General features: G+C 38.5%; 1 protein-coding gene across 1 annotated transcript in view; it reads left to right on the top strand.

Moving 5' to 3' along the window:
- The window catches only part of rnf216 (ring finger protein 216), a 34,267-nt gene that overhangs the window by 2,008 nt on the left and 16,507 nt on the right, over positions 1–15,752 (top strand). The window contains exons 4-13 of the mRNA XM_051887709.1: positions 3,016–3,606; positions 3,697–3,773; positions 3,867–3,969; positions 4,104–4,265; positions 6,037–6,151; positions 6,238–6,374; positions 6,503–6,553; positions 7,383–7,520; positions 7,957–8,105; positions 8,423–8,501. Of these exons, the coding sequence (XP_051743669.1) occupies positions 3,016–3,606; positions 3,697–3,773; positions 3,867–3,969; positions 4,104–4,265; positions 6,037–6,151; positions 6,238–6,374; positions 6,503–6,553; positions 7,383–7,520; positions 7,957–8,105; positions 8,423–8,501 (1,602 nt within the window). The remainder of the gene's footprint in view (positions 1–3,015; positions 3,607–3,696; positions 3,774–3,866; positions 3,970–4,103; positions 4,266–6,036; positions 6,152–6,237; positions 6,375–6,502; positions 6,554–7,382; positions 7,521–7,956; positions 8,106–8,422; positions 8,502–15,752) is intronic.

The raw sequence follows: 15,752 nt of genomic DNA, 5'->3' as shown, positions 1-15,752 counted from the left end.
AAATTCTTGTTTTGAGAACGGCAATATGATATAGTAACGAAAAATACTAAAGGGGACCTATTATGCAAAATTTACTTTTACATGGTGTTTAAACATAAATGTGTGTTGGCATAATGATAAAAATCCACCCACTGCTCTTTTTTAATTCTCATAAATCATAATCAGTGTCTCAGAACAGGCTCTTTGTAGATTGTAGCTTTTGTGACATCACAGATGCTTAGGCCCCGCCCACGACTGCTGACCGACTCCAAAGTCCCTTTAATGGTGCGTTCACACCAGACGCGAATGAAGCGTTAAGCGTGAGTGATTTACATGTTAAGTCAATGCAAAGACGCGAATAGACATCCTGCGGCGTGAATTGAGAGTTTCGGGAATCGAGAGTTTTTGTAAAAAATGCTCTTTACTCAATTTGAGCTATATATATATATATATATATATATATATATTTGAGACTACAAGCTAGCTAAAAGCTGGCAAATTGAGCTTATTCACCGTATTTCACAACTACTTTCCCGCTGACGAGTTAATGTGTTTATTCAGAGGAAGTGTGCAGAAACGAGACAAGCCGCCTGGCAGAAGCCCCTCTCATGGCGCGAATTCTCATCTGTTGTGAAGTGAATTTCACTCGTGAATGAAGCGAGTAAACTCAAAATGTTCAAGCGTATTTGCGCGTAGTTGGACGTAATTCTCGTAATTCTCCCATTCAAAACAATACGAGTGACGCGTCTTGTGTTATTCTGTAGTCTTTGCCGACTCTGCCCCCTAGAGACCGAGCGCATTTAGGCCACACCCACACAGGGGGGAAACAATCCAACCCTCACCATTGACTTTGTATTGCGTGAGGCTGCCTCCTTGAGTGTGTTTACATGCACACCAGTAAGCTGATAACTCACAAATATTTACCAGTTTTACCCATTTACATGCAAACCAGTAAACTGACAACGCAATAAACCACGTTTACATGACTTTACTAATAAATCGGGTTATTACCCTGTAGTGACATCAAAAAATAATGTTATGTCAGTTGTGATGTTAAATAAAGCTTGCAACATGGCAGCGGGAAACTTACGGCTCATATATTATTCTCTTATGCAGTTACAGATGCAGCGTTTTGACTGAACCACTTCTTCTGCTGCACGAGAGATGAGAACACATTTTTACAATTTTCTGGGTCTTGAAAGAGTCTGCATTTGTGATATATTTCCTTCTTCCTTTCCCGCAAAATGCTCGCTCTGTCTGGAGGCGTTCAAATCTGCACTAAGGATGCATTTCTGTCACGTATCACACATGCGCACTTCAATAAACCGACAGGAAGCAGGTTAATGTGTTTACGTACCGTGCGAAATCGGGGTAAGAGGCAAAAAACTACCTGTTCCGACCGGTTTATGTTTAAGCCGTTTATGACCTTACTCTGATAAAAGAAAACAGGTTACCACGTTTACATGACCACGTTCGTTGTCAGCTTATTAAGCATAACCGGCTTAAGAATGTGCATGTAAACGCACACCTTGTAATTTCTTGCTTCTAACAAAAGACTGAACAATGCCTAAAAGCTGCTGTGTGAAGGGTATACAGCAAACAAGCTAAAAAACCCAGAACTAAGTTTTTATAAGCTACCGAACCATAAAGCTAGCCAATCTTTAAGGAGACAAAAGTTGTAATAATAATTATTTTTATTTTTAGCATATCCTGTCGCTGATTTCTGAGTAATATGACACGTTGCGCTCTGTCTCAATTGCCTGTATCCACTTTTGTGTCCTTAAATGCTCATTTTTTGGGTTGACAGCTTATAAATACTTAGTTCTGGGTTTTTTAGCTTGGTGCCCAGTGGGCATGGTTTTCAGATTAGGACGTGTGTCGCTCTGTCTCTATTAGCATAGACCCCGCCTTCAGTGAGCTGTACACAGTCTGCCATGTTTATCTCCTCACTAGAGCATTTAACATCAGCATTAAAGTAAGAAATGTATTCTTATTAAAGCTATTAAGTTATTCAGTCAAGGGCACTGAGTGATTCTGTTTTTCTTTTGTTGCTTGATTCATATTAACATCATATTAGCAATAAGTTCTGTATATTATGCTGCTTTAATATTATTACACAGATGTAATATACACATGCGATTTCTTTACTTGCTGTTTACGATCACAGACATAACCGACTATGTTTGTGAACTTTTTGTGTCTTTGACATAACCTTGTGACAGTTTAAATTTAAGCACAATAACAAGTGAAAGAGAACTTTGTTTAATACTCACGGGACGTGCCGTCTGACAGCCAGCTTTCTGTGTGCGTGCTTCAGATGTGTGTGCTCAGAAAACCATGTGTCAGAAGTTTAGACTGATATAGCTTTAAAACACATGCATATAATAAACTTTCATGATGATGAACAACTGCAACGTCACATGAGTGTGACCGTGATAGAGATGATAATCAAAACCAAACAGATGGCACAAGCGCTAGGCTCCGCCCTCTTCTGGTATTTTGAGCTGAAAATTCACAGACACATTCTGGGGACACCAGAGACTTATATTAGATCTTGAAAAAAAGGGGCTTAATAGTTCACCTTTAAGGTGATCATCATAACCCTGAAGCTTAGCCAACCCCTGAAGAGGGTTATTTTGCAATATTGACTGGTTGACTGTACGTTATCATGCTTATTACATGGTTACATATCAAATAAATAAATAAATACCAATACCAGTATAACCAATACCAGTATAACCAGTTTGAATGCGGATACTGTACTGATATGAAAATTATATAATACCTTGGCAAGTCTACTGTCTAATGATGAAGTGTGCCTCAAATGTCCAAATACTTTTTGGAACCACTGTACACTATATATATATATATATATATATATATAATAATTTTTTTTTTTTTTGCCATAAAAAATTATCTTTCTGTTCTGTGCTTAAATCCCTGATTTCCAGAATATCGATGTGCAAGTACTGCACTAAAATATGATTAGCGGATCCTGTTCAAATATTAATTCTACACTCTCTTTCCATCTGGCAGCCACAGCCCTCACCTCAACGTGAGCTGATCCGACCTGCAGCCAAATGGGGTACGAGCACCTTCCCAAGCCAGGCATCTGGGTCCAACAGACATCCTACCAGCGCACACGCTCATCATCCTTCTGTAGTCGTCGCACATCCTACATTAGGAAACCAAGCCATAGGTGTCTTAACCACGGACCAGAATGCTGTACCCTCGACGTCTAGAGAAAATGCCTTGCACAGACCTCCATTGCCTGTTAAGGACTCACTGCCCATTCATAAGGACCCTTCAGCTAGTGCACACTCAGTGAATCAGGCCAATTCTGTTCTTTTAGCTCCACCCACCACTGAATCAGGTCAGTCAGACTCGGCCCGCAAAATTGATGTGGTCATCTGGCCGAGAACTGAAAGGCCCACAAAAAGGCCTCGGACACCACAGGAAACTGTGCTAGTTGAGGTCAGACAAAATGAGCAGCCGGTGGCCCCTCTCTCTCCTGCACGATTGCCCGCACCGGCTGACAACGAGAGGCCTGGGCCGTCAGCACCCAGAGAACCCCTCATACAGCAGGCCCCTGACCGGACTTCCCTCGATATCTTGGTGAAGGGGGTGGTGAGTCTTCTGATTAGCACCTCACGTTATAGTATGTGACTATTCATGTCCTACATTACAGGTGGTGTTTGTTTTGACTCAAATTTTTAGATGGACCTTTTCCCCGATGTGCAGGACGCATATGTAGCAGAACTGATAGAGAGAGGTGACCTGAAAGATTTAAATGTGTAAGCACAAACCTTTATCTGCTCATTTCTTGCTCAGATGTACTTTGTTCACATGTGATGTTTGTGAGACATCGTTTGGCTTCTTTAACACAGAATATGCAATATATTGTTGGAAAACCCTGATTATCCGAAGAAAGCAAACTCAGTTTTGACACAAAGCAGTGTTCTCCTCGAGACGAATGACTCTGAGACGCAGGTTTGCACTTTATTTTTATCAGATATTCATATTTATTTAGTCATAGATATATTGGGTGTTGCTACTATGATGAATTTACTACATTTAAAAAATGCAACTAATATGGTATAACTTTCTTTTTCTCTGTCATGCAGGAAAGCGAAAATTATTTTGATTATTTCAAACTAAAGACTGTTGGCCCAGAGGTTGTCATTCAAGCTGCAGACATGCTGATGGGTGACTTCAGAATGTTGAGCTGTCAGGATATCAAATGGGCCCTGAATTGCCTCAAAGGACACTATGCAATCACACGAAAGGTGCTCGTTCATACCTATTAGAATTATTCTACGAACTCTGTAACCTTTATGTCAGGATGTCATTGTTAAAGGGATAGTTCACCTAAAAATGAAACTTGTTCCAAACCTGTATGAGTTTCTTTGTTCAAGATATTTTAAAGAAAGTTTGTAACCAGGAAAAAAAAAATACTATGGGAGTCAATGGTGCCTCAGTTTCCCACATTCTTCAAAATATCTTCCTTTGTGTTCAACAGAGAGTAAATAAATTGAGAGTAACTTGAGAGTACATAAATGAGAGTAAATAAATGATGATAGAATTTTCATTTTTGGGTGAAATATCACTTTAAGTGTTGATGACGCTTGCTGGTGTCGGGTGTAGTGATTTAATTAGCCAGTTATATTAGGCTTTTAGAGATTATCAACAGCAATGTCCTTTTAAAAGAGGTGTCAATTGATACTGCAGATATTCTACGTTTTCAAATATTGTGTGTGTTTTACGGAAAAACTAAGTAATCTCAATATTGATTTAAGATCAACTATTGTGGTAAAGTTCTGGTCATTCACATTTATTGCTGCTTTTGCAAAATTTTGTGAGTAAAATCCAATCATTTGATGGTAATCTGCATGATGAAGAATTTCGCCTGGTGGACCTCAAGTGGCAAAGAAATTTACCTATCCGAATTTTGCATCAGGTTCACGTTTGGTAATCTTTTTTTTTTTTCCGTTTTTTTTTTTTTAATTTATGCAACAATCAACATGCATATTCACATATCAACACAAACAACATCACAGTATGCATACAGATATTGTGCTTTTACATCGTGTGCATATAAAGAAATACAAAAAAAGATTAGAAAGCATAACATCAGTAAATCAGCAAAACCTGACATCAGCATCAGTTCGTCCACTTACAGTTATAATTGGTTTTGATGATAATTTATGAAAGGACGCCACATGACAGTGAACTTTGACCCGGAGCCCCTTAAAATAAGTCTTATTTTTTCCAAACTCAAGAACTGTAACACATCTCTGGCCCACTGTTTAAAAGAAGGAGGGAAGGACTGTTTCCAATTAATCCAAAATCAAGCACCTTGCCAACAGAGAAGCAAAGGCTATACAGTCCAATTCACTTTTTGACAAAGTGTTTTTTTCACACACAATACCAAAGATGGCGGTTAAAGGATTTGCGCAAACATCTTTACTATACTAGAATAGGATACAAAAATCTGTGACCAAAAAACAGACAGACTAGGACATAACCAAAACATATGGGCTAATGTAGCAGAGGACTGCAAGTTTGGTAAACTTGACCCACAAAACCACAGTGCCGACCAATAGCAAGCCTCTTGGTTCGGCACTGACCTCTGTGTGTGTGGTGGAGATTTATAAATTAGCAACAAAGCCAAACTTATAGATGAGGCGTTCATATTGATGCTGTCTGCTCGGCTAGTGTTGTATAACACTACAATTCAGTGTTATAAAGTGATCCATTAAAAAGGAGGCTGTTTGAAAAGCAGTTGTTTAGGGGGTGGTTCATTTGCTAGTTGGCAGAACAGCTTTGGATGTTATTCCTGTATCTTTCATTGTATTTTGTCACATCAAGTCCTGCTTTCTTTCATCTGCAAAATGTCATTTGCTATCATAAAAATTGCATTAAATTGAACCTTATTGTATTGGTCATTGGCCACACTCTTAAGATATTGGCATTTGCATCAGCCATTGAAAAACCTATATTGTTTGACCATATTGTTAGTCATTTGTATGGCATTAATCTCTCTGGTATCTCTTCAAGGCCTTATTCGAAGCCCTCAAGAAGTGGCAAGAAAACTCTACTGACCCCTCAGGGAAGAAGAAGAGAAGGAGAGAGCCAAATGAACGCGCCTTCATAGACTTCAAGTTTGAGCAGGGTGACTACATAGGTTTTTCTACTTTGCATGCCTTTCAAACACAAAAGGTAAAAGGTGAAATGCTAATTTGGTCTCATTCATCTCAGGTTCTTTTAAACTGGAAAGAAAGATGTACTTTTTGGAGAAGAATCGCAGATGGAGCCGTGGTAACGAGACTACACTGGAGCCGTCTCTCGTGAAAGAGCTGCAGTTCTATGAGCAGAAAGCCAAGGAAATGGCTGAGGTACTTCACATGGCTCACTTCTTCAATTTACTTCTGATGGTTCCTCCTGAAATAACCCATGATGAACTGAGCTGACAGGTTGTTAATTGTTCAAATAATTACAAGGGCTTTTTACCCCCTGCTTTCAGCATGAAGATTTCCTTTTGGCTTTGCAAGTGAACGAGGAGCAGTATCAAAAGGTGGGTGTGAAGAACCAGTTGTTTACGTACTTTTGATGCTCCTGTAATGACATGTCAAACCACATCATAAGAAGCCATATTATGCTCTTTTACAAAACCTTGATTTTGTTTTTGGGCTCTAGAATAAGTTTTCATGCTTGAATTAATTTTTTTTTTTTTTTTTTTTATAACATATTTTACATTGTTGCAGCACCTCTCTTCCCGGTCTGTCAGTAATGCTCTGTTTAGTTCCTGTCTCTATGAAGCCCCTCTTTCAGAAAAGCCCAATGTGCTCCGATTGGTCAGCTGGACCAGTGTGTCATGATTGGTCAACCGCTTTGAACGTGTTTCAGAAATGTCAAGCCATTTACCATAACCGCGAGTTTCAACACACTACTAACACGACTCAGCTAGGCCTCACCACTTTTTTGCATATGCCCTTGAAGCGAATTATTAAGTGAGGAATATTGTGATGTGTTTGTTCCTAGAAGAAAACTCAAGACTACAATCGAGGCATTTGAGGGAGTTCAGAAACAATGCACACTGAATAATATAGAGAATAACTCCCTTTGGAGTGACTTTGTAACTCTGCAGACCTTTTTCATGCTCAGACAGCAACATTACAGACTAAAGAAAATGTAAAAAAGCACAATAGGCCGTCTTTTTTTGAGTGTGAGACTTTTTGTCCTTTTCAATGGTTTGATTGTTGCAAAATATTGTATAAAACAGACAGTTCCAGCTCTAAAATCAGATTTTAGAGTGACCTCATTCAGCCTGGTAATGTGTTTTAGATTATAATCCTGAACTTTGTGATTTGAGACCATGTGACACTTTTGACCTGTACTCTCAGGACGGGCAGTTGATTGAATGTGGCTGCTGCTGTGGGGAGTTTGCCTTTGAGGAGATGACCCAGTGTACGGATGGCCATCTATTCTGCAAGGAATGCCTAGTGAAATATGCCCAGGAGGCAGTGTTCGGCTCAGGACGGGTAAGTCATCTGTGACTTTCAGTCTCTGAGGTTACCTTTGTTTCTTTTGAATTGTATTACTGGAAACGGTACGTGTGGTCACAACCATTATGATGTCATGATGTTTTCAGGTATTGTGCACACTGTTCGTGTTTTGTTCTCATGTTTTTAAAAATCCCCTGTATTTTGGTTTCGTTTTGCCTTATGCTATTTAGGTTCTTCACAGTTTTTCTCCCATTTTTCTTTCATTTTCATTCTAATAATCATAAACAAGTTCTAGCATCATTTGTTTGCAGAGTTTGATATGTTTTTTATATCAAATTAGACATTTGATGTACCCCAAACTTTTAAACGGTAAAGTTTGTAGGTTCAATGTATGTAGGTTGCCACCACAAGCACTCACTAAATTTTACAGTTACAGCGTTAAGTAAAAATGGTTCTTTGTGTTTGTTTGCAGTCGGAGTTGAGCTGTATGGATGGGAATTGCACCTGTTCCTTCCCTACCAGCGAGCTGGAGAAAGTTTTACCTGAAAACATTCTGTGCAAATATTATGAGCGGCAGGCAGAGGAGGCCATAGCAGCCACCTGTGCTGACGAACTGGTCAGGTGAGTTAAACACTTTACTTACTCTCATGTTGATCGAAAGCTGTATGACTTTTCTTTATTCGTAAAACACTTTTTCATACAAGGAAAGTGAATAGTAATTAGAGCTGTCAAGCTCCGAAAAGGACAGAAAAGTAATCCACACCAATAGTCAATACAACTTGTGTGCTATATATATATATAAAAAACTATTCGACAGCCATGTGATAGCTTTGAGTGAGAAAAAGCAGTTCAAAACAGAGAAAAATGTACACACTTCAGATTTAAATGATTCATTGTTTTAATTCCTAACAACATTTTGCTCAATTTTTGTTTTCAAGGTGTCCATTTTGTAACTTCCCAGCACTTTTGGATAAAGGCATTTCTCTGTTCAGTTGCCCAAACCCTCGCTGCAGAAAGGTTAGTCTGTGTGTCTGGATATACAAGTGTTTGAGTGTTATTCAAATACTGCATCTCTCTTTGCAGTGATCTCTTTATTAAAAATATGGTCATGAGCTGGTTCAATTCTCTCTCCCTCTTTCAACTTCTAATTCTGAGCCCCCAAATGGTCACTTGGTGGCGCCATGGGGCTGTGGAAAAGGTCAGCTGAGTCTGTGGTTTGCAATCTGGGGCCCCAAAATGAACCGTGCTAGTGGATGTGAAACTAATGGTATTTTTTCATTGGCAGGGTTTACTCTGCTGAAATTATTCAGGTCAGGGGAAGAACAGAGACAGGCATTCATCATGTCTGCTTTAAATTTTCAGCACTCTGAACCCTAAACAGAACTTAACAAGGGTTGTGAAGTTCAGCACAACTAGATGAATCAGTATTCCAGTATTTCGCTGTCTCATGACGTTTTGGAAATCATAACCAGGAAAAAGTGGGTTAAACCTTCAGGATGTGAATCACAAAACAATAACCTGCTGTGATAACCAAGGTTTCAGAAAACAATATTATCAGTTGTTTTTGTTACAGTTAAGGACTAACTTAACTACATTTTTCAACAGTGTAATAGTAGTTCATCTGTTTTTAAAAGTAATGAAGCTTTTTCCAGTAATAACCTTCTTTTTCCAAGAAGTAGTGACAAAACGCATGACATTGCTGGTTTTTGTCACATTGTATTTTCATTCTAATGAACTGGTTCAGTGGCAAATGAACTGATTCAAAAATGATAAAAATGATTCACTGATCCGTGTTTCTTCATGATAGTGAACTATATGCTAAATTGTGCTGTTTATCACTACGTTTTTGGCTTGGTTATAGAATTTGAAATTGTCAGGTTTGTTCCATTCTCTTTCGTCACAGAAAACCTGGGAATATCAGTGTTATTTATTTATTTATTTATTTATTTATTTATTCATTTTTTTTTTTTAATCATCAATTCTTTCCAGGCCTGGAAAAGTCATCGAAATTACTGAAATCTAAATTTAAATCTTGAAAAAGACATGTAAATTTTTTTAAAGTTTGGGATCAGTAAGGGTTTTTTTCTTAATAAATTCATACTTTTACTAATAGTTATTTTTAAAAATTACTTTTTAACAAAATTTATTACATTTATCAAAAGTGACAATTACACAGCAGCACAACTCTTCAACATTGATAATAAATGTTTCTTGAGTAACAAATCGGTATTTTAAAATGATTTCTGAAGGATCAGGTGACACTGAAAACTGGAGTAATGATGTTGAAAATTCAGCTTTGTCATCACAGGAATAGTTACATTTTTAAATATATTAAAATAGAAAACAGTTATTTTAAATTCTAATAATATTTCACAATATTACTGTAATTTTGATAAATATATGCTGCCTTGGTGACTCCCTTCAAAAACATAAAAAAAATTGACTGACCCTAAACTTTTGAATGGTAGTGTGGATGTAAATGCTTGGCCCTAAAACATCTTAATTTCTTTTTGTGAGTGCATTTGCTCTAAGATGTGTATCAAAAACTGAATAGTTAGGGACCGAGGGTTTTGTTAGTAGTTTGCAGCTTGACAAGATTCACAGTAGCTTCCCCAGCACTGGTTACAAGTGCGTCTGATGTTTTGTCTTTAGTCTTATCAGTGTTGGGCTGTGAGGAATGTATCAGGCAGTGCCAGGACACAGAGAGCTGTCAGTCCGTCTGTGTGTTAGTGGAATTCAGCTGACAGCCGGAACATGTCAAGGACTCTGAACTCACAGCTACTTTCTCAACAGGCCTGAGAGGAATGCTAGAGCCATCTGCAGTTTGTCAGGGCTATCTTTCCATTCATATGCCATCCTCCATTTCTCTCTCTTCTCTATTTGTTTCTTTATTACCATGTGGGTAAAACCAATTTTTTTTTTTTTTTTTAAATGTTCTTTAAGGTTCACTTATAATGTTTATAAAGTTTTTTTGCACAAACAAACCCACCCAAAAAGCAAAAACAAGTATATACGTGGAAAAACGATTATTTTCAACCTTCATTCTGACCCTCTGTCTAAAATTGTCTGTTTTTAAAGGGCGGCTACTTTAAGGTTCATCAGTAAAGGCCACTTTTATGGTTGGCTAACATCATTGCGTAGGAAACGGTATCAACGCCCCTTTGTAAGTGTTTTGAAAACATCCATATAAAATGTCATTTACAGAGAAAACACTATGAAATTGTCTACTTATGGTTTGTGATGCAGCTGCTGTCAGATCCAATACTGTTGGCTGCTTCATCTTTCAACAAAAGTTTTGTTGCGAACTCTCCATTACACTGTGCCTCGTTTACAAAGCAAAATGCTCCAAACAAACATATAATCCTCTGGTTATTAATTTGGGACACCATTAAAATAAACCATCCACTTGTTTCCAAAATGCTGGGATCCTTCTGATGTCTTTACAGAGACGCAAACGAGCTGTTTAAATGGGACGCGTCAAAGTGAACGTGCGTGGAGTGTCAGAAACTTAACGTGCATCTGTATACTGTATTCAGTGTAGACAGCATCAGTGATTATAATGGTTTCTATTTGCTTTTGACATGCCGCTCACTTCAAGTGTAGGCAAATGTCAACTGTTAAAGGGTTAATTCACTCAAAATTGAAATTTCTGTCATTAATTACTCACCCTCATGTCGTTCCAAACCCGGAAGACCTTCGTTCATCTTCGGAACACAAATTAAGATCTTTGATGAGATTCAAGAGGTTTTTTATTCTCAATAGAAAGCAATGAAATTACCACATTCAAGGTCTAGAAAAGTAGTAAAAACATCGTTAAAGTAGGCAGCGTGACTGCAGTGGTTCAACCTTAATGTTATGAAAAGATGAGAATACTTTGTGTGCAAAAAAAAAAAAAAATGTATTCAACAAATTCGTCGCTCCCCTGTCATTCTCCTACGCTGTTTACGTTCAGCGCTTCCAGGTTCTACATCCGAACGCCGACTCATTATTGGCAGACGCTGTTCACGTGAGCAGCACGACGCATGCGTGTGATGCTGACGCAGGAGCCGGCCAATACTGAGCCGGCGTTCGGACGTAAACAAGGAAGAGCTGAACTGCGTTCACTGCGTCAACTGCGTACGAGACTGACAGAGGAGAGACAAATTTGTTGAATAAAGTCGTCATTTTTGTTTTGTGTTTGCACACAAAAATTATTCATCGCTTCATAACATTAAGGTTGAACCCCTGTAGTCATGTTGACTATTTTAACAATGTTTTTACTGCTTTTCTGGAACTTGAATGTGATAATTAATGACAGAAACATAATTTTTGGATGAACTAACCCTTTAAGCGACTGAACGCCAGTGGGTGGGGCCTATGGTGTGAAGATGTGTAACTATTTTTGTCATGTCTTGCTCTGGAGGTAGACATATGCAAATGTATTTGCCTGTGTGAAAACACAGATCCTGCAGAATCAGAACAAGCCTTTTTTGGAGCTTGTTTAAATAAATGCTTTGTTTATAATGCGGAGGACATCTTAAGCAATGAAAGTTGCCAGCTGTTTAAATGATACGTATACCTCTTATATGTCAAAAGATCAAAGCAAATTTGATTTCTCATGTCATGACCCCTTTAACTTTTTTTAAGCAGGATGCTTAAAGTCACCATGAAATCAAAATAGATGATTCTTGTTTTTAATTATGAATGATTTATCCATGCACATCATTTTTTTTAATCCATGTGCCCTTTTAATCTTTAATCAAAATAACTTACCCTCCCTCTTACAGCGACATCTCTTCTCTTTGATGTGTTTGCTGGCGAGAGGGCGGGACAACCTGTCGCTCACATGACATCACAGCAATAGCAAAACACAACCATCTAGTCAATTCCTGATGGACAAAATCAAGTCCTGCAATACAATTTTCTTGTTAGAGTTCACTTGTTATACACCACAATTGGAATTCAATGGAATTATGAACCATTGACTATCTTAGGCATGATGGTAGGCGTTTCCCTTTAAAAGAATTGAATAGCCCACCATCAGGAATGCAACATAGCACTTTTGTGTTTGCTGTCATATACCAGTTGTCCTCTTGGTGGCGCTCTTGATCTATAATGCCAGTGCAGTTTTGTTCTTCCACACATCTGCTGCTGATTACATGCTCAACCCCGCCTCACGCTTATGCAGCAGCTCACAGCAGGGTTGGAGAGGGGGGCAGGGGAAGCCGCTTGAACGGCCATGTCTTTGGCCTTCCTCTCGGCACCACAGATAGATTAAATGTGCCATCAGGCAGAACCTCCATTTTCTCCCCCTATACATCTTCCTCCTGGTGGAGTCACAGGACTGGATGGGGGAAATTGAGAACAGTTGTGTGGAATGATTTCATAATGTGACCCACTTTCACTTCCCCTCTCTGGCTCTCAGCGTGGCATTCCTATCGAGATGGAGAACTGGGCTCTCATGCACAGCAGTGCTTGACTTGGCCAGCTTCATGAGAACTTTTCCAAAGCCATGCTTTTCTGGAACAAATTTGTTGGATAGATAATCTGTATAAAATGACACCCACCTGATAAATGGTGTATTATAGTGGGCATAATGTAGGCAGTTCTGTGGCTTAGTGGTTAAACATCTGGGTTGGTACCTGAAAGGATGTAGATTTCAAAGGGTTGATCTATGAACCATCACTTTTGCATGCACGCTAGTCTCTTGATAAATCTGCCACAAACTGTCACAAAAACATTAATAAGACACACTCCCCCTAATAGAGCACACTGCTGAATGTCTTAAACCACTAGCTAAAATGTATATAAATAGTGTCAAATATTTGTGACAATCTTAAATATTCATTTTTTTGAATCATAATTTTTCTGTTTTGTGTTCTCCAGAACTCAGCACATGTAGCAGCACATTACATTTCTGTAGAAATTGAAACTTCTGATGGTAAATTTTCCACTGAAGTAAAAGGCATTGTGAAACCATCAACTAAAAAGAAAAATCTCTGACTTCATTGAGGCTCAGACTATTATTCTTAAGGTGCACCACTATAGCAAACTTTCAATGAAATTTTAAGAGCAAAAAAAAAAAAAAGGCTATTGTCAGTAGTGTAGAGATGTATAAAGTGATATGAAATATGAAGTTCAGCTCACACAGAAGTCACTTTCAAACCAAGCAGCTTGCTGTTGATCAATTCGGCGAATACATGTGACCAAATTGAACTCGTAAAATCTGCATGGGGAAATCTTTCACTCTTGCGTGAAATTCCCAAACACACGGATTTCTATTAAAATGACTGGATTTCGCCTGCACTGTAAATGTGACCACACCTTTAGATTTTCGACTTAAAAGGTTAGTTCACCCAAAAATAAAATTTCTGTCATTTATTACTCACCCTCATGTCGTTCCACAGCCGTAAGACCTTCATTCATCTTCAGAACACAAATTAAGATATTTTTGATGAAATCCAAGAGGTTTTTTTTTATCTCCCACAGAAAGCAAGGTAATTACCACATTCAAGGTCCAGAAAAGTAGTAAAAACATTGTTAAAATAGTCAAAGTGACTGCAGTGGTTCCACCGTAATGTTATGAAGCGACGATAATACTTTTTATGCACAAAAAAACAAAACAAAAATAACAACTTTATTCAACAAAATCTTCTCTCCCGTCTTGCTGCTACACTGTTTATATCCAGCGCTTCCAAGTTCTACGTCAGAACGCCGACTCATTATTGGCCGGCTCCTGCGTCAGCATCACAAGCGTTCGTCGTGCTCTTAACGTGAACAGCGTCGGGCCAATAATAAGCCGGCGTTCGGATGTATAACCTGGAAGCGCTGGACGTAAACAGCAGTAAGGCAGGGGAGAGAAGATTTTGTTGAATAAAGTCATTATTTTTTGGGGGGTTTTTTGCACACAAAAAGTATTCTAGTTGCTTCATAACATTAAGGTTGAACCACTGCAGTCATGTTGACTATTTTAACTATGTTTTTGCTACTTTTCTGGACCTTGAATGACGGTAATTACATTGCTTTCAGTTTGAAATATAAATTTGTGTTCCGAAAATGAACGAAGGTCTTACGGGTGTGGAACGACATGAGGGTGAGTAATTAATGACAGAAATTTCATTTTTGGGTGAACTAACCCTTTAAGTGTTTGTTCCATATAGACCTTATGTAGCCACGCCCCTTTTCAGTGCTGCGCTCATTTTGTTCTGTCTTCCGGTTTGTATTTCCAGAGCATGAAGGTAAGATCTAACAGATTTATGAATGTAACGATCGTTTTTAAATCTAAAGATGGCTGCACACTTGTTTTACTGGCGCATAAGGTCTATAACATTACCAGCCACTGGTGAGATTTATTTACTCGCCAGTTTTTACCCTATTGATGGACCTACAGCGCTCAGCGTAAATGAGTAACACCCCCTTTGAAAAGTAACATTTTAAACAATATCTCAATGAACACAAAAACAATACTAAGTTTAATATAACATCTGTTTAACTTATAACATGAAAGTAAGGTTAATAATATAACTTAGATTACACATTTTTCAGTTTTACTCAAATTAGGGTGATGCAAAAATGAGTACACCCCACAACAAAAACTACTACATCTAGTACTTTGTATGGCCTCCATGATTTTTAATGACAGCACCAAGACTTCTAGGCATGGAATGAACAAGTTGGCGACATTTTGCAACATCTATCTTTTTCCATTCTTCAAGAATGACCTCTTTTAGAGACTGGATGCTGGATAGAGAGTGATGCTCAACTTGTCTCTTCAGAATTCCCCATAGGTGTTCGATTGGATTCAGATCAGGAACCACTGAATCACTTTCACCCTGTTCTTCTTCAGAAATCCAACAATGGCCTTAGATGTGTGTTTAGGATCATTGTCATGTTGGAAAAGTGCACGATGACCAAGGGCACGGAGTGATGGTAGCATCTTCTCTTTCAGTATAGAGCAGTACATCTGTGAATTCATGATGCCATCAATGAATTGCAGCTCCCCAACACCAGCAGCACTCATGCAGCCCCACATAAGGACACTGCCACCACCATGTTTCACTGTAGGCACCATGCATTTTTCTTTGTATTCCTTTGTAGCCTTCACCTTTCTGTTGTAAAGAAATTATTTTCTTTCTCAGGTCTTGTGACATTTCTCTTCCATGTGGTGCCATTGCTGACAGCATGAAATGGGAAGGGGTTTTTAACACCCTTTTATAGTCAACTGTCTGTTGGACACCTGTGTAATGAATAATTAGACTCACCTGTGGTTGAATTCTTGTTAAATTAGAC

This window comes from Ctenopharyngodon idella, chromosome 3, assembly GCF_019924925.1.
Source record: "Ctenopharyngodon idella isolate HZGC_01 chromosome 3, HZGC01, whole genome shotgun sequence".
NCBI lineage: Eukaryota > Metazoa > Chordata > Actinopteri > Cypriniformes > Xenocyprididae > Ctenopharyngodon > Ctenopharyngodon idella.
The sequence above is the reverse complement of the archived record's forward strand: the minus strand, read 5'-3'. Positions and strand labels throughout refer to the sequence as shown.